Here is a 25,829-nt window from a genome sequence, read left to right as displayed (position 1 = left end):
CTGAACAACTGCTCAAGAGATCTCGGTAGTGACAGCGGCACAGTAATGTTCGCTAACATGTCCACTAGTATCGAGCTCAACACCGACTGAACCAAGGTGACTGCCCATCATAGATAGAGCCTCCAATTGTGATCTCTCCAGCCCGCGCTTGATACCTTGCTTAACATCGGTGCAATTACTATGTCAAAGCCGAGACCCCATGATCGGAACCCCCAAGTACCTCAATGTGCCCTCTAGCTCGCCCATCGCTAGAATGTCTTTGATAGATGCCTTTATCTGCGGCTTCGTCCTTGGGCTAAAGCGAATGATAGATTTAGCCCTATTCACCCGCTAGCGAGAAATAGAGCAATAATCCTCTAGGATGTCCCGAACCACCCTGACCGCCCTCCTCATCGCACGAACTAGTGTAGACAGTCATCAGCGAAGAGAAGGTGCGAGATCTGAACCGACTCTAGCACCGGTTTGTAAGCCTCTAAGATTTGAGTCTCCGCCGCCCACCAGAGGGCTCTGGAAAATGCATTCAAACACATGATGAATAATAGGAGAGACAGCGAGTATCCCTAACAAAGGCCAAATGTGGAGTTAAAGAACCGTGTGGGGGATCCATTCCCCAGGATGGCGAAGCACGGCGTACTCACACAACCCATAACCCAGCCAATCTAAATCTCGTGAAAACCAAAGCTCTCTAGTGACCTCCATACAAACTCCCAACTCATCCTATCATAAGCTCTCTCCATGTCAAACTTGATAGTCATAAGGCCCTTCCTAGGACCCTCTGTAGGTCGGACATAAACTCCTGGGCAATGAGGACATTATTTGAGATGCTGCTCCTACCAACAAAAGTCCTCTGCTCTGGGTTAATAAGTCTTAGTAAGATGCTCCTCAATTTAGCGACTAGAATTTTCGCCATGGCCTTGTACAAAGTGGTACACGAGCTGATTGGCTGATAATGGCAAGGCTCCAAGGCATCCTGTCTCTTCGGGATCAGGGTGACGAAGATCCTCTTCCAATCTATTGGTAGTACTACTGAGCTGAAAAATTACTGAACTGCCTCAACCACATTCTGTCTGATCAGAGTCCAATTCCTCTTAAAGAAATTAGGGGGAAACCTGTTTGAACCTTGGGCAATATCCTCCCCCCAAAACCAAAAAGTCTCCCGGATCTCGGCAGAAACAAGCTTGATCAAAATAGAATTCTCGTCCTTCGAGATCCTAGATGATGGTTCCGACATAAAGGACGAACTCTCGCATCTTGACTGATCTGTCCATATGGATCTGAAGAACTACTCCAACACATGCTTGATAGCCTCCGGATCCTCAGTCACCTAGCCATCTGTGCCCCTGATACATCTGATTTTATTCCTCTGCCTTCTGATGATAGTAGACTAATGAAAGAGCTTGGTGTTTTGATCCCTCTTCCTAATCCACTGAATCCGAAATTTCTGTCTCGAGAACGTCTCCTGCTGACGAAGAAGTGAGTCATGAGTGGACAAGTGGGACTTTTGCTCCTCCATCTCTTCAACTGTCAATTCTCCCTTTTGCACCCCTAGGGTCTGTAAACTAGTAATAGCCATCTCAGACTCCTCAACCCTTCTGAAAATGTTGCCCACCTCCTTATTCCATCTCCTTAGACGCCGTTTGGTAATCTCCAGCTTACAAGATACTCTGTACATGGCACTACCCCGAACAGGCACGCACTAAGCCTCATGAATCACCTCCTAAAAGCGGAGATATTATAGCCATAATTTTCAAATGTAAGAAGAAAAAAATAATAAGTAGGAGAGGAGTACTAATCAGTATCAGACAGTGGTTCGAGACGATCCAAGGTAGATAGCTCATACAGTAGTCCGGATAACACTGCACCACCCAACCGTGGCAAAGACTCTGTCAATCTTCTTCCAAACTCTGGCCTACCTTGTAGTTATTGCACTATGTAAACCTTGGGCTGTCGAAGCCAAGGTTAATCAGCCCATTGCTCATGATGAAGTCCTAGAACTCCTTGACCTCCTTCTCGTTGGAGAAGGTCTTACCTCCTAACTTCTCTTGGGGGCCATCGATACAATTAAAATCTCCTACCACTAATAAATGATGTCCTGAGATAGCTTTGCAACCTCTCCCCACAACATCCTCTTCTCTCTGAAATCCGTACTAGCATATACAACCATTAACACCCACGACCTATTGTTGCCTTCCGAAATAACCATCACTACCTGTTGCTCACAAATATTGAATATGTCTAGGTTTCCACACTCCGGCCTCTATCGCAATTATCCCACCCGACAGATCATAGGATTCACTGCATAGAAGCCCTATGATCGGGGGAAGGCCCGTCTGGCTTGCTGTAAACTCCTTCCGAACAAACGAGTCTCGAATTGCACGCACACCTCTAGATTATGAATCTGCACCAACCTTCGGAAGGTTGGGGAGAAGGAAGGCTTTCCTACCCTCCGACGATTCCACAATAGGACCTCCATCAAGCATCCACATTAGAATTAGGGACCACCTTGGGTCCTGTTTCTCCATTGCTGAATAGCTCACCATCTTCCGTTACATCCTCCTGCTGCTCCCCCCTACAAAATCCGTTGCAGAAGGCGGAAGAGCCTCTCATGAGGGTGCGCACTCCCACCTCCCAACGAGACTGGACCCTTGCCCGCTCGTTGAGGTCATCACCTCCTTTGTCGAACTCCTCCATTTCCCGCTCCCCAAGCTTCCCGCCAAGACCACACAACTGAGAGACGCCATCGCCGAAAAAGAAGAAGAGGCCCCATAGCCCAAAGCAGCCTTGGGCGTCTTCGCCTCCACCGAGGATGATGCCAGAGCCACCTTCCAAAAAGGCCTGGACCCGCCCTCGCCGCTGCCTATGGGGCAGTGCTCGACCCCCGACCTATGCGATAGGGAAAGACTCTAGACCTCAGGGCGAACTAGGCTCCTCCGCCGCCCCGAGCCCTCCCCCTCCTCTGCTACTGCTGGGATGGAGGCTACCCGCCCAGTTGGCCCTTATCGATTTGCAAGGCTACAGGCCCTAATCCAGTTGCTTGGCTGCAGCCCGGAGTCAACCACCACCAAGCCGACCTCCTCGGCCTCTCGAGGGGACTAGCCCACATCGCCCGCGCCCGCGCCAAGCCCAGTGAGTCCGCACTAGCCCAGATGCCCTAGGGCAGCTAAGCCATTAGAGGCCGGATCAAGCTTCAACAAGCCCGACCCACCACTTCCCAGCCTGTCGACCAAGCCAGGTATGGATGGGCTACGGGCCCTCTTGATCTCTGGGCCCAGCCCAGTCTCCCGCTCTCCATAGTCCGCCCGGCCCATGGACACCACGCCCCCCTCGCCTCCAGACTCGGTGACTCGTCCGAGTCGACTCATCGTCCTCTCCCTCAGCACGCCTGAGCCACCGCAGAGGCTTCCTTCGTCGGCGATTGCCTCTGAGCAACTTTGGACGGTTTTTGCCACCGTCCAGGTCCGGAGGAGTACTTGGCTTGGACGTGGACCCCTCGTGACGAGCCGATTGCGTGGCCGCCGGCCTCCGATTCTCCTTGACTGGTGGCGCCACCCTCTCCCTCAGCTTGCTACCCCCCGCAGGCCCCTTGGAAGGCCTGACCCTGTTCGTGGTCAGCCAAGGTCCGAACACCGGGCGACCCCCCTTCCTGTGCGGGCTCCGGGGCAGCACTGGCATAAGCCCCCCATCCGACCCCCCAATCCTCCGCCATCTCACAGGTGCCGACCCGCTTCTCCTCAGGCGGGCCTGGGGGAACTTGCACGCCCCCTCCCCGTGGTCGATCCGGCCGCATCGGAAACAGACCGCCGGCAGGCTTTCATTAGTTTCATAAACGAAGGCCTGCCAGAACTTCTCCGGCGAACCTTGGACGAATACCCCTGGCTTCAATGGCTGCCTCGCGTCCAGCTCCACTTGGACCCTCACAAAGTCCAACCTGCGTCGCTGCTTAGTGCATCCGTCCACCACGACCAGCCTGCCGGCCGCCGCGATGATCTCCAGAACCGACTCCGGCTCCCAGTACTCCACTGGCAGCCGTGGGAGGCAGACCCAAGCTGTTGCCCTACTCACCTTCTTCACCCCAGCAATGAAGTCCAGTTGCCATCTTTCCACTGCGAAGAGCTGCCCACCGACTACCCACGGGCCTCTCGACAGTGGCGCCTCCCGAACTTCTTCACACTTGAATCTAAGGATGACATGATTGTCCGCCATCGGGAGAGCCTCGGGGTCATAATTGAGCTCCCCCCTCGATCGGAACTCCCCCGGCCACCCAATCCACAGGCACCCTCCTTCCCATGCTCTGCAGGATCACTGCGGTGGAGCTCCAGGCCTGCCTAGCTTTCTCTAACCTCTCCGGCGGAATCACCACCACCTCAGGGAACAATTTTTGAACCTCCTCCAGTTCCTCATGAAAGATGTTGAAGCTGGTCCAAGCGGTCTATCGGGGCCGCACTCTAGTTACCTCTGCCCATGACTGACCGGTGGCATTCATCCCTAGGGACCGGTGTACCACGTCGGCCCCTGGCGTGACGTCGCCAATCTTCTCCTTTCTCGATCTACGATCACCCATGCAATCACCCTACGAGTGTTCGACGAAATGCCTCGCTCGCTCTCCTTAACCAGCTCTGCTTTCAACTTTTCAAGGGTGAGAAAAGTTTTTCCCCTTTTTATTTTATTTTACCTTTTGTAACGAGTCTCGTGCCTAGGGGTGGCAAAATATGACCCGACCCGCCAACCCGACCCGCGTTCGACCCGCCATAAACAGGTTTGGGTTTGGTCTAAACGGGTTCGGGTCGGATACGGATTTTAAATGTCTGACCCGTTTATTAATTGGGTCAGATACGGATTTCAGATGTCTGACCCGTGTAATCCGTTTAACCCGTTTAGCTATTGGGCTGATAGACCCGCTTCAGCCCGTTTTATTTGCATCAGCCCAACTTCCCGCGTCGGCCCAATTTCAGCGCGACCCGTTTAACCCGTCCACCGCCCGCGACTTCTCGACTTCGTGAGTTCGTGGCCTTAGGGATTTAGGGTTTGTGCTGCCGTCGCCTCTCAAGTCTCAAGTTTCTTCCCTAGTCCCCTCTCCTCTCCTCCCGATTCTTCGCCTCCCAAGCCCTCTCCTCCAGACCACCGCCTCCGCCCTCTCCTCCTCCGTGTGGATAAGTTCGGCCTCTCCATCGACGGCCACCGCGGCGGCTCGAGGACCACACTCCACCGTCCGCGACTTCTCCTTAGTTAGGGACTTAGGGTTAGGGTTTGTGCCCCGCCCGAGCTCTATTCCCTCCCTCAGTCTCTCTCGAGTCTCTCCCCTCTCCTCTCCTCCGGATTCTTCGCCTCCCGAGTCCTCTCCTCCGGACCTCCACCTCCGCCCTCTCCTCCCCCGTGCCGACAACTTCGGCCTCCCCATCGACGGTGACCGCGGCGACTCGACGGGTCCTGGGAACCAAGGTTGAATCTCTGCTCGACTGCTCCTAAAGAGGTCGGATCCTCTGCTCTACCGAGGTAAAAATGATCCACCTTTTTTTTCTTTCGGCTGGGGTGATCTTTTTTCGGTTCCTCCCTTCTTCTATTCTCTGTGGGGTTTATCCTAGGCTAGCTTCTTCTCTTCTCTTCGGCTGGGCAGACGGGGGCTCGGATTGGGAGGAGTGGGCCTACGCCGGGACCAGCCGCGCTGCCGTGGACGAGGCGGCGATGGGGAGCAGCAGACGGGTCGGGAGAAGGCAGCGGGCGGCGGCGATGGGGAGCGGCGGACGGGTCGGCAGAAGGCAGCGGGTGGCGGCGATGGGGAGCGGCGGATGGGTCGGGACTCGGGAGAAGCCAGCGGGCGGCGGCGATGGGGAACGGCAGATGGGCCGAGAGAAGCCGAGAAGGCAGCGGGCGAAAAAGGTCCTCTTTTATTTTAAGTATTTTATTTTTGGTTATTTACAGTAATATTTAGTTAAACGGATAAGCATAAACCAACCCGACCTGTTTAATAAACAGGTTAAACGGGTCGGGTCGGGTGACCTGTTTATTAAACAGGTCGGATTCAGGTTGTAATTTCTGACCTATTTAATAAACAGGTCAGGTTCAGATTTATACTTTTCTGACCTGTTTAACATCTGATCCGACTCGTTTATGCCTGGTCCGACCCGATTGCCACCCCTACTCGTGCCCCTCGTATGTATCATTTCATGTCATGCACTCTTGTTGATTTTGTCACCAGATTTCAAACGTTTCACGAGACCAGGATATACAAAGGCCATGTGTCACTTCTGTGGGGAATTAGCAATGGCCAGGCTCTTTTTAATCCTTTAACAAAGACATCTCGCTTCCCAATTTCTCCAAACCTATTAATGGCGATTTGTTTGTTTTCGACTGGTCCAAAAGGGCACGACGCTCGAACGAAGCAAGTTTAATATAGGGTCGGCGGACTGAAGGAAAGAAAAAAATAATAAAAAAATAAAAAATATTTTATTTTTGATTGAAGTTTTTTTTAAAAAATTGATGATTTTTTTTTATATTTCATTAAAAAAAAAAAAAAAGCTGCCTCCCATACATTATAAGCTCGTTAGGTCCGGTTGAAAATTAAGATAATTTTTTTCTAAAAATATTATTAAATTTTTCAATAAAATATAATAATTTTTTTATTTGTTAAAGTATAACAAATATTTCACATATTTTTTTAAAAAATAAATATTCAACTAAATATAAATAATTTTATAATATATCAATTTTTTAGTCAAATAAATATATAAAAATTATTTTTCAAACATCAATTTTTTAAAAAAATATTATAATAATAATTTTTCCACCAACTAAATGAATCCACCATGTTTCGAAGCAGTCCTGCTTCAAAGCCTCTCTAATTAGTTGTAACAGCCTGTTCCACTGGATTCCAGTAACTGAGGTGAATCCCATAAACTCAATTGGTCTTCTTGGATCAACACTGGAGCCCCATTCCTTTGCCGGACCAAACTTCGGTTCCGTCTCTACTTTTTCTTTGCTTTTAATCATGCTCTGCTCTCTGTGATGTACGAGTCCCACCAACTGCCATCTGGTTCCCCATTTTAAATTATTATTTTTGATCTTCAGAGTATTTACTTTCATATTTCTTTAATTAATTAATTAAATATCTTGTATTGGGTCTAATACTCTAATAGTCCCGAACTCCTGATGATGATCAGGTTCCGTGAACCAGCCCGGCCTTAACGGGACATAATTAATTATTGGGAGCAAAAATATATTAATAAATAAATAAATTAATTATTATTTTAATATAAAAAGGGGAAAAATATTCGGACCGGGCCCACGTTTCTCGTGTTCCAGAGTAAAACCCGGCGCCGATGCCGGCGATTCCTCCGACGCTCCAACCCATTTCTACGACCAAACAGACAAAAACGAAATAAATTAAAATCAAAATAAATGAATAAATGAAAAACAAAACGTACCGACGACGATGACGGCATATACACGACGGGCGACGGACGACGGACGACGGGCGACGGGCGACGGAATCGATACGACGGCTGCCACTCGCCAAACGGAGACGGGAAATTTCAACGGAACAGGAAGAACGTATGCTCTCGCTGCTGCAGAGAATCGTTTCATTCACAAGTCACAACACCTTATGGCTTAATTTAAATTAATCCATAAATTAAAGAATTAATTAGTTTTATAGTGCCAGCTGTTCCAGTCCAGTTCGGATGTGAAATACTCGTTCAAAAGCCATCAACGGCTGTCAAAAGTTCATATACACATCAGTCTCCGCCTGTCCTTTACAGGAAAAAAAGAAAAAATAAAATAAAATCCCCCCGCCTTTTTTTTTTTTTTCATGCACGAGTTCCTGAGATCTGGAAACCTCCGATCGGATTCTGTCGCCGCCGGCGAAGCCGATATCGAGAAAAGAGGAGAAAAGATTATAAAATATGATACCGTTTTTCCTTTTCTGATTAACGAAGCTGCTTTGGTTCGAGATCCAGACCTACGAGGGGGGTTTAGATCAGAGATCGTCGGCCTTGGACATGACGGAGAGGCGACTGGACCGCGGCTGGAACGCCGCCCGCCGCCGCTGCTGGTGGGAAGAGGGGCGGATGAGTGCGGTGAGCGCCCGCTTCACCCATTCCCCCTCCACGGTCCCGATCCGGACGAGCGAGTTCGCCATCGCGGATCGCCGCGCGTTGAGCCGGTTCGACGACGACGAGACGGCGCTGTCGCTGTGTTGGAGCTGGCCGAGGCCCTTGTGGAGGCTGCACCGGAAGGAGCCCGGGTGGGTGGTGGGGGAGCACATGCACGTCCGGCGCTGGGGGACGGAGGAGGTGATGGGGCGCGGGGAGCGGTGGTCTGCGAAGGCGAGGGAGCGGCCGGGGGAGGTGGGGCGGTGGCGGTCGAAGGAGAAGCGGACGGAGGGGACGGGAGACGGGGGGGCGCCGACGAGGTTGACACGGGTGGGGGAGGAGGGCCGGTGGTGGTGGAAGAAGGTGGAGGAGCTGGAGGAGATAACGGCCATGCCGCCGGCGGAGGCGGAGGGGAAGCGTCCAGACGGCGACATCGATCTTCTCGAGGTGGTTGCCATTAGGTACTCAGAGAGAGAAACTTCAAATTTTTTCACCAAAAAGAGGAATTGGGAGAGCAGAGGAGTGGGGAAGAAGGGGGCTTAGGAGGCTAGTTGGGCAAACCGACCTCGCCTCGAGCGTGGTATTTATAGGGGAGTTTGACGCGGAGAAGGGAGGGCAGATGGGGTAAATAAGGGGATCGTTGGGGGCGATGATAGGATAGTCGGACCGGCCGTTGGGTTGTCGGTTAGCTAACTAGGGTTTGGGTTTTGGATAGAGTCGGGTAAACAGATCATTGGGGGCTCCGCGAGGCCGCCACGCAGTAGGACGGCAGTGCAATGGCTCTTCTTTTGTGAGTTAATTACAAGAATGTCCTCAACTCGTTTTGCCGGTATTTACGACGTGCCATTTTCTTGACGAAATTATCCTTGACCTTTTATCCTACGACTTGTCGAGTAACTTTACCCACGGTACGGTGATACCATCTTTTCTCTGCTCATCCTATTCCAGATGCAGCCAAGAGGATCAAAAGTAATAATTTGATATAACTGTAGAGAGAAAAGGCATCCTACCTTTGTTGCCGATCATTCCGGGACCATCTGGATGGAGAAAATGGAGTTGGCTAATACTCTCCGCAATGTGTTGTTTTTTAATTTTTTTAATTATATTCGTACATATTATATATGATATTTTTATTTTTAGCAAAAAAAAAAGAAAAAAATATCCTGATCTGTCGAGAGAATTCTTCCAAAATGTTGTGCTGCATAGAAGACGACCTAATAAGATCTCACATTATATTGTCAGATTATTGAAATATAAATAACTGATTTTATTGGGTGTTATTCTATTATCAAGGTACTTGTTTGCCAATTTTCCTAGTTATATAATCAACATAAGATTTTCAAAAATTTCAGCTGAGTGCTAATTGAAAGATGTTATATTAACAAATAAAATAAGTAATTATTTGGTGACACTGCATCCTTCTAGCTTTAGCCTTATCATTTCGGAAGCAAGAGGGATTCTTGAATTCTTGTTGGTGGTGTCTTCATGCAATATCCAATTCTTTTGGTGAGCAAATGTACATGGTTAATTATTCAATTATCCTTCCATTTCCCATGTCTAGATAAAATGAAGAAAGGCAAAAAAGGGTTACAAATGAACATGAGTCAAGCAGACTCTAGAATTTGTTAGACCCACTTGCAAATCTACACATGTCAAGTTGGGTTTAAGGGATTGAAGGTCTAACCTACTTTTTTGCACCATTACTACTTGCTCTGAATTAGCCTCTTTCTTTCATTGGTGGGATTCCTTCTTAAATTACTTGGTAAACCTAACAAAGATTTTTACTAACTTGGTAAATGAGCACGATGGAAAAAAAAGAAAGTCATATCAGATTTTTGGGAAACACCTCCCAATATATAATATATCGTTTCCCTTTTGTAAATGCAAATTCAATCACTAGAATTAAACTGCAATTCTTTTTCTTTCTTAAGAAAACTCTGCAACCTTAATGCAGTTTTTATCTAATCTTATACAAATTTAAATTAACAAATAAAAGTAACTGGTATTACCTGAAGTCTCCTATTTCTCAATCCACCTTCTGGATGTGAAAATCATCCCATATACTTACCTCAATCTAGTTAGCCCTAAGATAAAGTGGATAAGTTGCGAGCTAGATATTCTCTAAAAAATTGAGTTTAGAACTGGGATTTCTGAAAGAAACACAAAGATATAATGCATGGTAAACTATGTTCAGATTGGTTTTTATGTTGTGTTTGGTAGCGACTTCAGCACTTTACTTAGAATAACTCATGGAGAATACCTACATAACTAATGCAATATATACATTAAATATTATGGATTTGCTTTATTTTTTATTTTTAGTAATTTTAAAATAGTTCAATTTTCACCATCCGACCAGAAAAAGAGAAAGAAGAGAAAGTCGGTTAGTAATTTTAGAGGATGAGAGAGATAAAGAGATAGAGGTGGCCGTTAGTAATTTGCCTTTCTTCCATTTTTTTCTATTGTCTGGCTCTTTAGGCTGTGCTTATATCTAGTATGGATGAGCTATCGATGGATAAGAGGAAGAAAGAAGAAAAAACAAAAAAGAAGAGAGAGAGAGAGAGAGAGAGAGAGAGAGAGAGAGAGAGAGAGAGAGAGAGAGAGAGAGAGAGAGAGAGGTTGTAAGTCTTTTAACAAATCTGAAGTCGTCTATCCCCGGGTAAAAAGGCAAAGGAATCGTGAAGGGGGGAAGTAATTAAAAAGAGGCGGCCGTTAGAAAAAGAGTTGGAAAGTCTTTTAACAAATCCGAACTTGTCTATTCCCGTGTAAAAAGGCAAAGGAATCGTGAACAGGGGAAGTGATGAAAAGACGTTTCCTCTAGTTCTTTGTATGAACTATATCCAAGACCGAAAAAATAAAACAAAATAAAAAAAAAAAAACTAGAATCCGCAGAGAATAAAGCAATTCCTAAACCAAAAGTATATAATATTTTTTTAATTAATTATAGAGATCTATACGGATATATAATTAGTTTTGCATCAAATATATATTATATAGATTTTGAATATTTATATAGAACTAAAAAATCTGAATAATATCTACCTACTAATCTTTTAAAATAAAATTTTGAACTATGAGATAATTCATTTTCTTACAATTTTGAGAGTATAATTGGATCACTTATTAGTATTCTTCAAAGGAATCTTCATTAGTATTTTTGTTCTTTCAGTTCCATTTATATAAGTAAGGAAGAGGAGGGATGATCTATAGCCCAGCTTGCCCATGAATAAAAGAAGAAGCAAAAAATTATTTAAAAAAAGGTTAAAAAAAGAATAACTAAACATATGCCTTAATTTTTGGAGCCAATATTTTTCTCACATATGGGAATAGAAAAGTTTGCGCATCTATTTTTTGTTTATTTATGTTGGAAGTCTAATTTTAACCGGTACATCAAGGAAAAGAATGCCCTTACTTTAAATCTCTGCCTTTAAACTAATGTGAAACAACTAAGAAAAACCTCGAAGCAAGAGATACTAGAGACCATATCAAATGAGCATTATAGTGACAACAAGAATAACAGAAGGCATCTAATATTCAGTATCAGATAATACAAATGCTTCATTAGCATGTAAAAGATGTAGCTAAATAAACATCAAGGTGTTACTAAATTCTTCTGGAATAATTTAAATAACTAACAAGCGGACTCTTGAATAATTCAAAGAAAAAATATATCTCCAAGTGATACATGGTTTTCACCAAGAACTAGATTATAGTTTTCAAAAATAAATCCAGTGTACTTCTAGGTTTTTGGTTGAGTTCTTCTTTTCCGACCTAGAGATTTTGAGGTCAGGCTCTATCCTCTTTCTTTTTTTTTTTTGCTATGACGCGTTTATCATACAATGTGTGTACGAATATATCTAATAAAGTCAAAAAATATTAGCTCACGGAGTGTCCGAGGCAGCTTCTCTTTTTCTTGGCTCAGCACATGTAAGCCTAATAATGAGAGACAAGTACCTCATAGCTGTCAATTAATATTTTAGAGCTTTGTGCGAAACTATGGTTTGCAAACATAACCTAATACTCCACATATATCATTATATAATTAAATTATCTAATCTGCCACCTTATTTAATTCCAGTGTCCCATTAACAGGTGGCCTGCCAATGCCGCCGCATCACATGATATGTCCCAAATCGGTGGGTTTCGTAGCCCATTGGAAATAGAGATTCCTTGGATTCTACTCTCCATGCTCGTTTATGGATAGGTAAGGACGGTTTTTATCAGTTTGAGGTTGAGGGGTTGGTGTGAAGTGGGTTGGGCAATCCCCCTAGTTCCGTGAGAGCCGTGACAAAGAAGAGGTCACAGTCCACCGTCTCAGCTAAAAAAAACAAAACTAATTAAAAAATATTATTTATTTTTTTTAGTTTTATATAAGTATTTAAAATTTTTCCGACTAATAATCATTATAGTGCTAAATATATGTATGCAAAAATTCTTACATACTCCCTCCATTTAAGCCGTCGAGCTAAAAGTCTGAATTCATTCAAATTCAATTCACGACGATAAGCTCGTGGTCAATCTAAATAATTATGTATTGTAGTATCTTTTGATTTATATAGATTATAGACCGGATCTATTTTGATACTATTTTTGGTCATTTAATAGATTTTATTAAAAAACTATATATTTCTTTATCTCAATAATAATAATTTTTAAGCAATATTAAAGATTCATCGTGGACATCATAAAAGTCAAATATTTAGGAGGTACTGATCAACCATGCTAAGAATTGTTGGCCAATTATAATAAATCCTTTATATCAAAGAATTACATATGATAAGTTTAATTGGTTGAAGGGGGACAGCTATATGTTCAGCTTACTATTATATATATGATCTGCATAATCCCAGCTGGTTACATGGCAACCTTAAGCTCGGGACCCACAAATTACAATCCTTGGCGTACCTAGGGTCTAGGAATTTCCAAGATCACAAATTGTGGAGGATTCAAATTCTGAGCAAGGAGAGTCTTGTAGATGAGAGCTTGCTTGGATGATAAGTAATGCAATTTGACATCTCTACGGAAGAAACAGAAACAATGGTCAAATGTCTAATCGCACCAAGTCAAAGTCGATCCACTCATGGTTTGTCATACTGGTCTGAATCGAATAGTATGGAGCATACTGTACAGTACTGATTTGGTACTAGTATCCGGTACGGATATGGCATTGGTACGGAATGTGGTACCGAAATGGCAAACCTTATATCTACTTAATTTCAAGAAGCCTTGGTGATAAGTTAGTTTATAAGAAGCTTCTGAAGTGGTCACACTAGCTTCAAAGCCAATACCAAGGCTTATGGCAGCTGTTATTCACAAACAACATCAAAATAGGCAGGGACGTGCTAAATGTAACATTTTTGTTTTGTTGATGTCAGGTGTTATAATATTTCACTATGGTTTTATGTGCCATATGAGAGCTAAAATCATCTTAGCCATGTATAATGGCATACCGAGTATTTGGTTTGCATTCTGAGAAAGCGAAAATGAAAGAGAAAAGAAAGAAAGAAATGGGTATATTGACTATATATATTTGATGTTTTAATTGGCTTTTCATGTTCCAAAAGAGCCAAAGGGGAAAGCCTTCTTGGATGGGTCTTATCATAGCAAGTAATGGAGCACTCTCTTGGTCTCTTTGGCCGACAATATTGGCGGTGTCACGAGGACGAGCTAAAGCTTCGAGTCTTCTTTTCGTCAGCGTGAGTCTCTCCCAACCACCCAATTTAAATGCATGGGAGCCCCCACCAAGTTCTTTGGGTGCATACCCTTTGCTCTTCCATAGCCATTTGTGCCGGTTCGTCCTAATATTCCTTGACTTTTCCCCAAGCTGGTCCATTCCTTTTTTTTTGCTGAAAGGTTAGGTGTATAATCTAAATGCATGCATTACTATCCATGGTGATTTCAGAGGATCTAATTGCTCATTACCTCAAAGTCTTGGTAAGACAGCATAACTCTTCTCCATTCTATTCTATATTGGACTAGATTAACCCCATGAAGAAATTATTAGGTGGATCAGGTATGGTAGACCTAGGGTGACAAAAATCCACATAATAATTTCATCCTAAGATGAAATGAATACTCCTAGGATGATATCATCCTAGGTCCACTATGGACCCCATCCATTTAATAATTTCTCAACCCCATGGGCATTTCTTCCTTTGCATAAGTTTGGACGAGTGCAGAATAAGTCCATCACCCATTGGACCATCCGATTATCCAATATAATGTCAGCCACAACCACTATGTTTTATATGCACAAGGTGCATAACAAACCACAAGTTTCTTAACCATGGAAATTATGGACTTGTCAAGTTTCACATTCTCATAAGCTACAAATTATCCATGGTTAAGAAATAATCCAGTGAGATGACTGGAATGGTACGTACCCTATGAAAAATCCTTTATATAATGAACTTTGGAACACTATGAAATATCTTTTAACTGAAATGAAAATTTTGTTTGTGGTTAAAAAGTAGAACACCAAATCAATGTTATACGACCACCTCTTAACATACCATTACAATGTCTCACAAATATCATACCTCGATCGTTAGAAAACCCTTTATCTTTGGCTTTTACCATTTCCCATGGTAGAATCACTCTTGGGCAAACTAAAGACTGTTTGGTTCTCCAAAAATGACATAGCAAGAATTTGAATAACCCCTTGCTCAACAAGAATTTAATATATTAAATTCCTATTAAAGTGCTCATAGTTTTGAGTCCCACATCCAGTGTAAATCATACAATAAACAATCATTAAGAAATATTCAAGTGCTACCTGTTTCAAGTGGAAATTTTCAATGCTACTTTCAAATATGTGCGTAGAAATCTTCCGGTGGGCTCCCTGTGTGCTACCTGCTTCACTCTAGTATACCCCCATGCTGCAGCTTACAGCCTCAGTCGTTGACAAAGAGGCAGATGATAAGAGCATAGAAGCTCATATGCATGCATTAAGAATATTTCAATGCTCATAAGAACGTCATCTTCGAACTCTATTCCTATTCTTATCTATTTATCTCTTTGATCTCTCTTATTTTCTATCCTATATCCCCAATGTTTACGTATAAATAAACGAGTTCTCACTAATGGATAGCGAAAGCCATGTTTTTTATTGTTGTACAAGAAATGGAGCCATCCTAGCAACCCCCCTCAAGCATTATCCTTCCTTTTCAAGGGATAGAAACCTTCCTTCCAAGTTTCAACTCATTAGCCCTCCAATTGTTCCACATGGTTAGGTTCCGAACCTCCGGTACTCACGGCAATGGCGAGGGGAACGGATACCCGGTCCCACGTGGCGGGGTCATGGATAAGGCTATGGACAGCGCTATCCAGGATAAGATCGACCGCTTTAACATCGAAGACCCAGACAGCTGATGTCGCTCCACACGTGATGACATACGCGACTAGACGGCGTACAAGCTCCAGCTGGTACCGTGGATGGATATCTGCAGGATTTCATATCAGCTGTTCTACATTGAATAAGATATCCCAAGCAATCAGATGGGATATAGTTGCACCGTGGTGATTCCTCCTGAACTAGTATTGGTGAGAGAATAATTGCACCTTTTATCCTTGTTGGATGTCTGCTGTTGGAACGTTTTAGAAGTGGATATGCATGGACTCATGGAGTAAGTGGGATAGCGCATGTCGTGCTCCAGGGTTAAATATAATGGTTACGTTGCATGTGAGGTTAAACCATGCCTGCTCTATTCACAATGCTGGTCTGGATTAATTTGTATTGTTTTTGGTATATACAGTTCTGGACTATATGTGTATCCTTGATGAATAAAAATGTAATTATTCAGAGCATGATATCGATTAGAACTAGCCAACAAGTTTCGTGTTCGTTGGTTCGCATCCTTCTTATTTCTTAGCACATGCATATTGGAAGAAATATCTGTGTCTGAGCTTGCAATGTATATGAGATTCGACCATGTCTGCTAAAGATAATAACATTTGAGTCGTAGAGGTACAGGTTCATGTGGTTGGTGTTTAATAGGAGATCAAACCAAAATAGTATCTAATCCAATCTGGTCTAAACAAAGCTGTATGGTTGTCCTATTTAGAATGGATAGAATGATTTGACAAAAGTAAGATTGATAATCATTTATAGTTAAAAATGTTATTTACAAACAATAGTGAAACTCTTGTAAACTAATACTACAATTTCGGAAAGAGGGAAGGGGAGAGGGAGAGGGAGAGGGAGAGATGTCCTCCCTACAAAGCCTACATGAAAATGATGCAACGCAGATTAAGTACATAAAATTTTTGGTCATTAAGCCCTAATCAATAAACAACAAGAAAGGCCGAGTCTTAATTTTTATCTCCCCCTTTCATTTCACCTTCGTTATTTATATCTAGTCTTACCTATTATATTTAGATATTACTTAATTATTCATTTGCTGCTCTAACCTTGCAAGTGCATCTTGGCACATCTCTTCATTTTCACATATTTTTCATGCCTATGATGCTTTGTTCTCAACCATTGTTTTGATTGATTAATGGCACCAAAGATACACTATAAACAAGTTGGATAACCTAGCAAGTCATACATATGAAACATTGACAACTCCCCTGATCAACTAAGTTATCAAATTGGGTTATAGGTCATTTATCTCAATGATGTCACTACTCAATCATCAAGTGGAACTAATTAATAACATATTTTCGGGAAACATAACCAATAAGTCTTAAGTGTGTGGGTTAGTTTTACGAAAATTCTAGAGTCTTCTGTTCTTAAAAGTCTTTCATGATAAGGAAAACTAATGATATGCACTCGTTTTCCACAAAAATTGTGAATTATTAATTGATGGATGCTACTAATTAATCAAGTGAAGCTTAGACATTAACATTGAGATTTTGTATTATAAAGTCTTGAAGCCATCACATTTAGCGTTGCAATTAGTTAGGTGTGCAAGATGTTATTTTCAAAGATCAAATAGATTCTCTGCATAACCTTTTCCTTCTAGTAATCCTTACTCCTTAGAGAGGAAACCATCATTGGGTACCCAAACTTCAAAAAAAAAAGAACCCATTATCCCATAGAACAAAGCTCCAATAGAAGAGTTAAGAGGGCTACAACCAAAGTTTTATTCCATAAATAATTAGAGCTTATCCGCAATTCAACCAGGTGTTTGTTGCCTTTGCACAAAAGTTGCAAGTGGGTTGGATAGGGATACGCAAAATCCAAATGCAATCCATATTCCAATCTGATCAAAAAATTGAATCCCAACCCAATCCAATTCTATTCAGATTAGATTGGATCAGATATAATATTAATTTTATCAATCCACTAGATTTTTTTGGATTAGATTAGATCAACAATATTCATGACACAAACGATAATATACATTGTAAATTGATTATCCAATTATATTATAAACATATCAAGCATAAAATAATAGTATACAATGTGTAAACATTATTAAAAATATATTCTATATAAGCTTTGAGTAATAACCATATATGGTTAAAATTTACAACACAAATTACTGACTAGTTATATTTCATAAAAAAAACTAATTTCTTATATTCAAGGAGGAATTTGAATTATATATATTATACTAATTTGAGAATGGTTCAGGTTTGGATTGAGTATATAGTGATCTATATTCAATCTAAATTTGAAACAGAGCAAGTTTGTGAATTCAAGTTTAATCCAAGTAACTTCGGTTCAGATTGGATCGAATACCAAATTAATTTTGGATCAGTTTCAGATCGGAAGTGGAACAATCCAATCTACTTGCATCCCTGCTTACTAATTTGGACTATAACCCGACAAGCTCCTCTGCCATATTCTTTCAACAGAAGTCACTCTCTGAGACAAAATTGTAATGTTGGTTGAAAGCTCTCTTTCCCTTTCCTCTTGGAGGACTTGAGTGCAAGTTTTGTCTAGATCTAGAGTTTCGTGAGCTTTTTCCCTTTCTCAACTTCAATCTGAAAATACACACACACATGCATACATATATACATACATACATATATATTTATGTATGTATGTGTGTATATATATATTTATACACACACATATATATGTATGCATATGTGCACGAGTATATGCATGTATATATATATATATATATATATATATACAGACATGAGACTATTGGTTGCTTCGTTATTAAAATGAAAGTAAACTATCTACAGAACAAAAAAGTCTTTTTCTTTAATTTCTTACTTGTTAATTGCTTGATATTGATTACAAACTTGTGGTCTTAATCTCCCATCTTTCACATGAATTGTGTGCTTGTGTAACTCTTTGAAGAAAGGTGGTCAATCCATGTACTCAGACCAGTTTCGGACTATGGGATAGCAACTAATCTGGCTGCTGCTTTGTCCATATATGATATAACAACGGAATTAGTGGGATAAAGATGCACGCAGTCTTCCTCCATGAGATGAGATATTGGAGCGTTCTAACCCAGCTACAAACACCCCCGTGTGGAAGTCCTTACTTTGTCTAGGGTTGAGAATGGAAGTCCAACCCTAAAACCACTTGAAAGTGCAGGGAAAGGGCAGGCCTAATCTTTGAAGAACTATAAGAGGGGACGAACCTAGCAAGATTAGTCCTTTGGGTGGAAGCAGGAAATAATTTTAGGATAAAATCTGGAAAGAAATTTGGGCCGGTGGATCACTGCTACCCATCAATGCGGCCTAGGATTAGGCCAGTCTTGATCCAACATATCAAATCTTGGCTTATTGGGCTGGGTTTGGGTTGTCTCTTTTGCACAAAAGAATGTTTCACTTTTTCTCGTGATGTCAACCATTAGATTGTGCAATGGCCACTTCAAGATCTATGCAGACAGATCGAAGAAATAGAATGGAGTGCTTTGATGTCTGTGTAAGATGCGATCCAATGGTTGATGTTGCAAAAGAAGATCAATTATTCTTTCGTGGGGAAGATACGACCTGACCTCTTTATGGGTAAGGTAGTCAAAAAAGTCAAAAAAAATGAGATACCATACCCTTAGCTCAACCATGTTTTGTTCTTAGTGTTCAATTTGTGTTTTCTTAGCACAACTCCATTTACCATTTTAGTTTTGCTTCTCCCTTGAAGATAGAGAATCAAATCATGTTAAAATATGTTTTCAGCAGAAGGTATCTTCATAATTAGACTTCTCTTTGTTTAAGAACTCATGATGGAGATGCAAAGACCTTTTCCATGAATACAAACACTGAAAATCCTTTGCTCTAGAGCAACACTATGAAACTTTACTTCTCTAAAACAAACACTAAACCCTGCCTTGAATGTCACCTCACAAGCCAACCCATTTCATCATCTGAACACTTACCTAACTTTAATTGAGAGATAGCTCATAATCCCTTGACTTATTCCCGTCCTTGCTGCCTTCATACAAGCTTACGCTCGTACTGCATGCTCAATGAGCCATTACCGAAATGATATTTGTAATGACAATTGAAGTATTTGGCATCCATCAGAAATCTACCACTAGAATTCCAATATGGTGCAGTGTATGCTTGTTATAGGTTGCGCTATTGACCAAATAAACACATTCAAATTGGTTATGTGCATATAACATACTAGATACTCATTAACTATGATAACCCAATTTTTCTTGGGCTGGTGGGCCGGCTTGAAGACTCCGGTTGGGAGTCTTCTTTCTCCCCGATCTCATCAGAATCCGAGAATTTAGGGCAATCTAAGTTTATCTAAAACTCTAGTATCTCATCTATAAAAGGCCCTCCAGCTCCTACTACGAACTCCACCGTTGAAAACTTAAGAAATCACTGCTAGTTCTATGCTTTTCTCTTCGAGATTTCCTTTCAGATCATCGCAGGAAACATCATCGGACCACCTCATTAGACCGAGATAATTGTCGTATGTCTCCTCTCTATTTTTTTGATTTTATGGTTGCTGCCAACTTAATTTGAGCCGGTGAATCACCAAAATTTCATTCGAAATAGGGATGCACTATTTCGACCTCTTTGTTTCATATTCTTCGCCGTCGGCTGCCGGATTTGTCCGAGATTCACCATCTCCTAGAACCCCTGTGATCGTGTGGTTGTTGGTTAGGGGGGAACAACCATGATCTAGGCTAAGTTTGATGGGTTTATCTTTGATGAATTCTTCCTCTCTTCTTCCTTACATTTCTTTGCATTGTTCGACCCTTGTCGATGGCGATGACTACGGCAGAGCCCACCTATGGCCATCGTTGTCGGGGCTGGGCCGTCGTGGTTGCCCCTAGTTCTAACCAAAGAGAAAAGGGAGAGTGGGCTCTCCCCCTATTTTGAAAAAGAAGAAGAGAGCCCTCTCTTCTTTCTCTTTCCTCTCTCGTCTCTCGTCTCTCGTCTCTCTCTTTCTCTTTCCTCTCTCTCTCTCTTTGTTTTCTCTTCCTCCCTATTTATATGGTTTAATGGACCAATAGGAGGGTCCCAGATATTCTCTTTGTGGACCTAGATTAACCCTAGTTGAGGGTCCTGGGCTAGTGTTACTATGACCACCCGTCGTGCTAGCCTTCACTCCGGCATTCGTCAGCCCTCCTTGAACCCCCACCATCCGCAACCTAGCATGTTACCTTTGTTGTATTTGATACCTATTCCTTAATCTAATAATTTGGAAAACACTGTTTTGACTGATTTGGGCGATCGGGCACCACTGAACTCTATTATCACTAATCTCGATTGTGTTACCTATACCATGGTCTAATTCTTTTTTCATGAGTTAACTAATTTGATTGGCCAGAGCTAACTGACCTAGATCATTGGATGCTGCTACCTAGTTGATCATGTTCTTTCTTCACTCTGACCTTGTCAGCTACCATTGAACCCATAACGAAAAATTCTTGATCTACTATCTTGATTGGATATATTGTTTCTTGATCAGATGAATTGGATTATACTATGCTGACCGATTCAAACAATTAGACGTTATCATATAGTCAAACTCATACTTCTTTTTTTATGAATCTTTTTTCATAGTCGGCCCTGATTTTGTATGGGGTGCTGCAGTCATCCAAACAGAAAGAAGTCCAACGAGATTCTATATTCTAGTTTCTAAATTGAGGTAACGCCCAAACCCTTTATTTATTTTAATTTTAATCAAAGAAGGATAGAGAGTATAGATAATTCAAATATTAGAATTCTAAAATTATATAATTATTGAATAATTGATCATTAATATTACAAGTGATTGATGAGGAATAAGTTAGTTTTATATTGATATTAAATTGACAGAACATGTTAGGTGTGGATTGGTAGCATTGTAGTTGTGTTGGATTGTGATAGAGGTAAGAACCCCAGCACCTAATCACTAGTATATATATAACATGCTTGTTGATTTACACCGCTGGTTTCACATCATAAGATTTGTGTTTTTGAATTTGGTTTTGTATGAGATAATATGTTTTATATGATTTTCAATATGAACATACTTGTATGATTATTATATGTAAACATGACTATATGAACAATGATTATAAATATCAAAAAATTGTGAAAAATACACTATGTAATCGAATTGATTTGATAACTATAACATGCAAATCAAATGAATAAGATATGGTTTAGATTAACCTTATTAAGAGATAGCTTCTATGAGCTTATGCATGAGATAGCCTCCACAAGCTTATGCATGAGATAGCTTTTATTGGCTTACGCGTGAGATAGCCTCCACGAACTTATGCTTAGGATAGCCTCCATGGGCTTTCGCGTAGGACAACCTCCATGAGCTTATACGTAGGATAGCCTCTACGAGCTTATGCGTAGAATTTTAATTAGCAGTCTTGGACTAGGTCATAATTTTGGTTAGTCCAAAGCTGAAAAAGTAATTGCTAAGAAATCTGAAATTGAGATAATGAGAAACAATTGATAAGACACATGAAACCAATGTTAAATAAAAGGTTTTACTTGTTAGTATTTGTAACATATGTCTCTTTTGATAAGCCCAAAAAATTTGATGTATGTATATACACATATTTGTTGGTTTAATTGAGTTATATTGGATGTTTGAAAAGAATTTTTCTAATTTATATTTTTATTTTGGTGTCGCGTATTGCTATTTTCAAATTATATTATTTTATTGGTGTGAATGTGCAGAGATTTTTACTGGGCTGTAAAGCTCACAACTCTTCATTTTTTTTTAGAGTTGTAGTTTGCGTAGTTCTTGGCTATGGTTGAGATTAGAAAGGATAAATTATTAGAGCATCCTTGTTACCAATTGGATGAATAAATTTTATAATTTTGTACAAGTTTGTTATACTAGTTATGAATTATTGTCATTATTGTTCATGGATATATATTGAGGTTGTAATAAATTTTTTAGGCCTTGCATATTCTCTAGGTTCTTGATCTAGAAAATATACGGTTATGTCACATGGCTGACCTAGGTGATAGGTTTGGGGCATGACAGAAGTAGTATCCGAGCATAGGTTTAAGATCATTAAGGATTGTGACAAAAATATATCAGAGCTTAGGAGTATAATCACTTGGGACATGACAAAAGTAATAGAATTAAATTCAGAGCATAGGTGTAAGATCACTATCCATTGTATTAAAATGTATGCATTGGTGTTGGTATATGATGAGTATGGAAGGACTAGATGATTTATATCTCTAATCATGATTAGAGCAGTTTGACCATAGATAAGTATAGGAAGGTTAACCATGGTATACCAATTATAACGTACCATATTCATATGTTGTTTAAATAACTTAGAATTTCAAACATGACATGGGTTTAGATGTTCTTGCACTTTTATTTTTGCTGCTAATTATTAGAGTGAAATTTATATGTGGATCTTTCATTGTGTTGGAGTGAGCTAAATTTTTTTTCATAGTACTAGAAAGGAATGTTCTTCAAGGTTAAATCTGTATGTGGAGTATATTTGGAATTGGAAGTTTTGGATACTACAAATTGGTGTATTTAATATTGATATATTTGATTTTATTTTGAAGCCATAGAGTTAGCATATTGGTGGAAAATTCTAGTAACTTAAATTTTCATGTTTAGATTGGGCTACTAGATTTTTTTTATAATTGCTGGAGAATATTGGATGTTTCAAATAAAACTCAAGTCTAGGTTTATGATTCGACCTTAAATCTTTTACCATTGTGATGAAGCTGCTAGTAAAATAAAATATTGAGTAGAGACCAAGATTTTGAGATGCTTATATGAGCTATCGCATATAGCGTTGCTGATAGATGTTAGAAATTTTAATTACTGAAAGATTTGGAGGTTAATAGAGTTAATTCTACTCATAATGATATTGGCTCGAAGATTTCTAACCAATTGAATTTGGAGTAAATTCTTTTGGAAGGAAGATCAATTTAGATTGTCTAATCAAATTGCTAAGAAAATCCAAGGTTAACCCACTTTAAATTAAACTTAGATATTTTGGGGTCTAGAATAGTTATGGAGATCTAGGCATCCTGATAGCTGAAACTCTGGCTAAGGCCACAAGCCACTGTGGAGAAATGGAGGGAGGTCTCAGTAGCAAGAACCGACGGAGGAACCGGCCAGAAAAAGGAGCGAAATTGGAAATATCTAAAGAAAAATAGGAAAAAACAGGGCACTCGTTCTTCTCGGCCAAAATCCAGCGATCACCAACCAGCACCGAGCTTTCAAAGAATCCAGAAGAGAGAAAGAAAGGTAGATCGAAGCTAGTTCGATCCTTAATTGGTTCTCGGCCGCGAATGGCTGCAGCGACGATGATCGAGCTTCTAAAAGGAAACCGGAGAAATACTTTGGCGAGAGCTCCGTTCAAGCTTGGATCTCCGATGGGAAGCGGAGGAGAAATGGGGGAAGCTCTAAATAGAAATCGGCCGTGACCAGAATTCGACTCATAGTGAGATTCTGTCCGACTATTTTAAGGAGGAAGAAGAATCCCATCGAAAGTCATTTTCTCTCCAGACACGTGTGCGGTATGTGCCGATCTTTTTTTTGAATTAAAAAATAGCTGGGCTAGTCAAGTTGACCGAGCCCAGTCCAGTGGTTCATAGTAGGTCATCCCTATCTCCCGAATCGGCGCCCAAGACAATTTTTGCCTCATCTTTTTGCCCTTTTCCTAAAGGTGCTTTTGCCTCCATTTACTAAGGCAAAGGTGCAGCACCCCCCGCCACCGACCACGAGAGAGAGAGGGATTCGTTTGTCCTGTAATCATTGCAAAGTGGGTACTTGTCCGCACCTCGCCAGACCCATTTGAAACCAGAGGGACACACTCATTAACGAAGCACTATGTGACCCTATTTAAAAACCCCACCTAAAACTTTATGGTGCATGCCTCCGCTTGAATGAGTTCTCTGCTGACTCATGGGACCCACAATAGTGCACCGTCAAATGCCATGATCTCATGTTTCAAATTCCAGACCGCCCAATCCCTAGTGGTAGTTTCTTTGGAGCGACTCCTCCCATGTCACAACGGCAGCAAGGACTCGCTCATTTACAAACGCCAGGTTTGGCATGGTGTGGGTCCCCCCTCTTCTGACAAATTTTTAATGGGACGACAGCTTTCATGGCCTGCGGAAACCAACCTAAAATAAGAACGCTATAATATCCTCTAGTGGTGGCTGGCATCAAAAAATAAATAAATAAATAAAATCATATTGTATCATTTTTGGTGTATCCCAAAGGGTTGCACCCTCATTTATCTTGATTTTTTATAGAATATTATAGGCTTAGTTCGCTCTTTATCATGCAAATACATGTAAGTATAGGTCATTCGATTAGCTGCAAGCTCCAATTGTTAGCTCCGTTGATTGGCATTACATTTTTGAGAGTTTGCTCCCGGAGAAAGCTCAAAATATAAATCTTAGTGGTGGCACATTATCACTAAGAATTTAATAGCTCCGATCTACGCTCAACAAGAAGAAGGCTTCAAACTTCACCAAACTAGGATTAGATCAAGATGGGTCAGGTTCTTGGATCAAATTAAAATTTGCCACCATTATAACTGGCTCAATGTTTTTGTAGAGGGTTCATCTTTTCTATAGAAGGCCTGGTATATTACTACATGCCCCTTTCCTCTAAATCATCAACTGCGATTATGGATATAAAACGAGCTGCTAATGGTATGTACTTTCTAAGAACATCTTTGACTCCAGTTTAATCTCAGTTAAAAATTAACATTAACAACTAATCGATACTGATCCCCAGACATTTTTCATTCTTTTGAGTGAAATATATCAGCATCTTTCAATATCAAAATCCTCACAAAGCAAGCCTATGTCTTGTTGGTTCAGTCTCTTTCTTCTCAAGTACATACATACATACATACATAAAAGAATGGTGGCCAAGGATAGAGGTGGAAGAAGGTTTTCTTGTCTATCTTAAGCCAGAAGGTGATTCATATGCTTCCGACTCAATCATTCCTTTAATAAAGAAGAGAATCTTCTCGAAAAGGTTGATCTAGAGAGTTCTAGTCTCAAAATTATAGTATTTCATACATTGCATGATAATAGCTAACTGCATGATTGCCATAAACTTTTATATAAAATAAATATGCCTACACTATTATAGCAAATCATCGTTGAACTAGATCCACCACTAAACCATTGGATCGTAAAGCAATATGTACAAAAGATTTGTGCATGTTGCTTCACAATTGGGCTACTCTACTATCTCAGTCCAACTAAAAATTTTATCTTCCAAGCAACAAAAAAAAAAAAAAAAAAAAAAAACTCTTCCGTGGGCATCTTGGATTCCCTATACGGTAATTAAAAACTAACACTAAACAACTCAGGACACGTGCTAACCGATCTAAACTAAGACCCCCATCACATTTTTGTAGT

The 25,829-nt window shown here is 41.1% G+C and overlaps 1 protein-coding gene across 1 annotated transcript; it reads right to left on the bottom strand.

Annotated features, from left to right (window-relative positions):
• Positions 1-7,609: 7,609 nt before the first annotated feature.
• On the bottom strand, positions 7,610-8,668 carry LOC103696036 (uncharacterized). Its single transcript, XM_008777536.4, has one exon. It carries the CDS (start codon positions 8,543-8,545, stop codon positions 7,973-7,975), a length of 573 nt encoding a protein of 190 aa, XP_008775758.2. The 5' UTR covers positions 8,546-8,668; the 3' UTR covers positions 7,610-7,972.
• Positions 8,669-25,829: the final 17,161 nt, after the last annotated feature.

The sequence above is a fragment of the Phoenix dactylifera genome, chromosome 2, assembly GCF_051530095.1.
Source record: "Phoenix dactylifera cultivar Ajwa chromosome 2, Ajwa_hap1_PhDact_Kaust_v1.1, whole genome shotgun sequence".
NCBI classification, from domain to species: Eukaryota; Viridiplantae; Streptophyta; class Magnoliopsida; order Arecales; family Arecaceae; genus Phoenix; species Phoenix dactylifera.
Note: the sequence above shows the minus strand (reverse complement) of the source record. Positions and strands in the feature narration are given on the sequence as shown.

Bases quoted from the DNA above. Each gene is read 5' to 3' on its own strand.
- LOC103696036 (XM_008777536.4), bottom strand. From the start codon at position 8,545: ATGGCAACCACCTCGAGAAGATCGATGTCGCCGTCTGGACGCTTCCCC.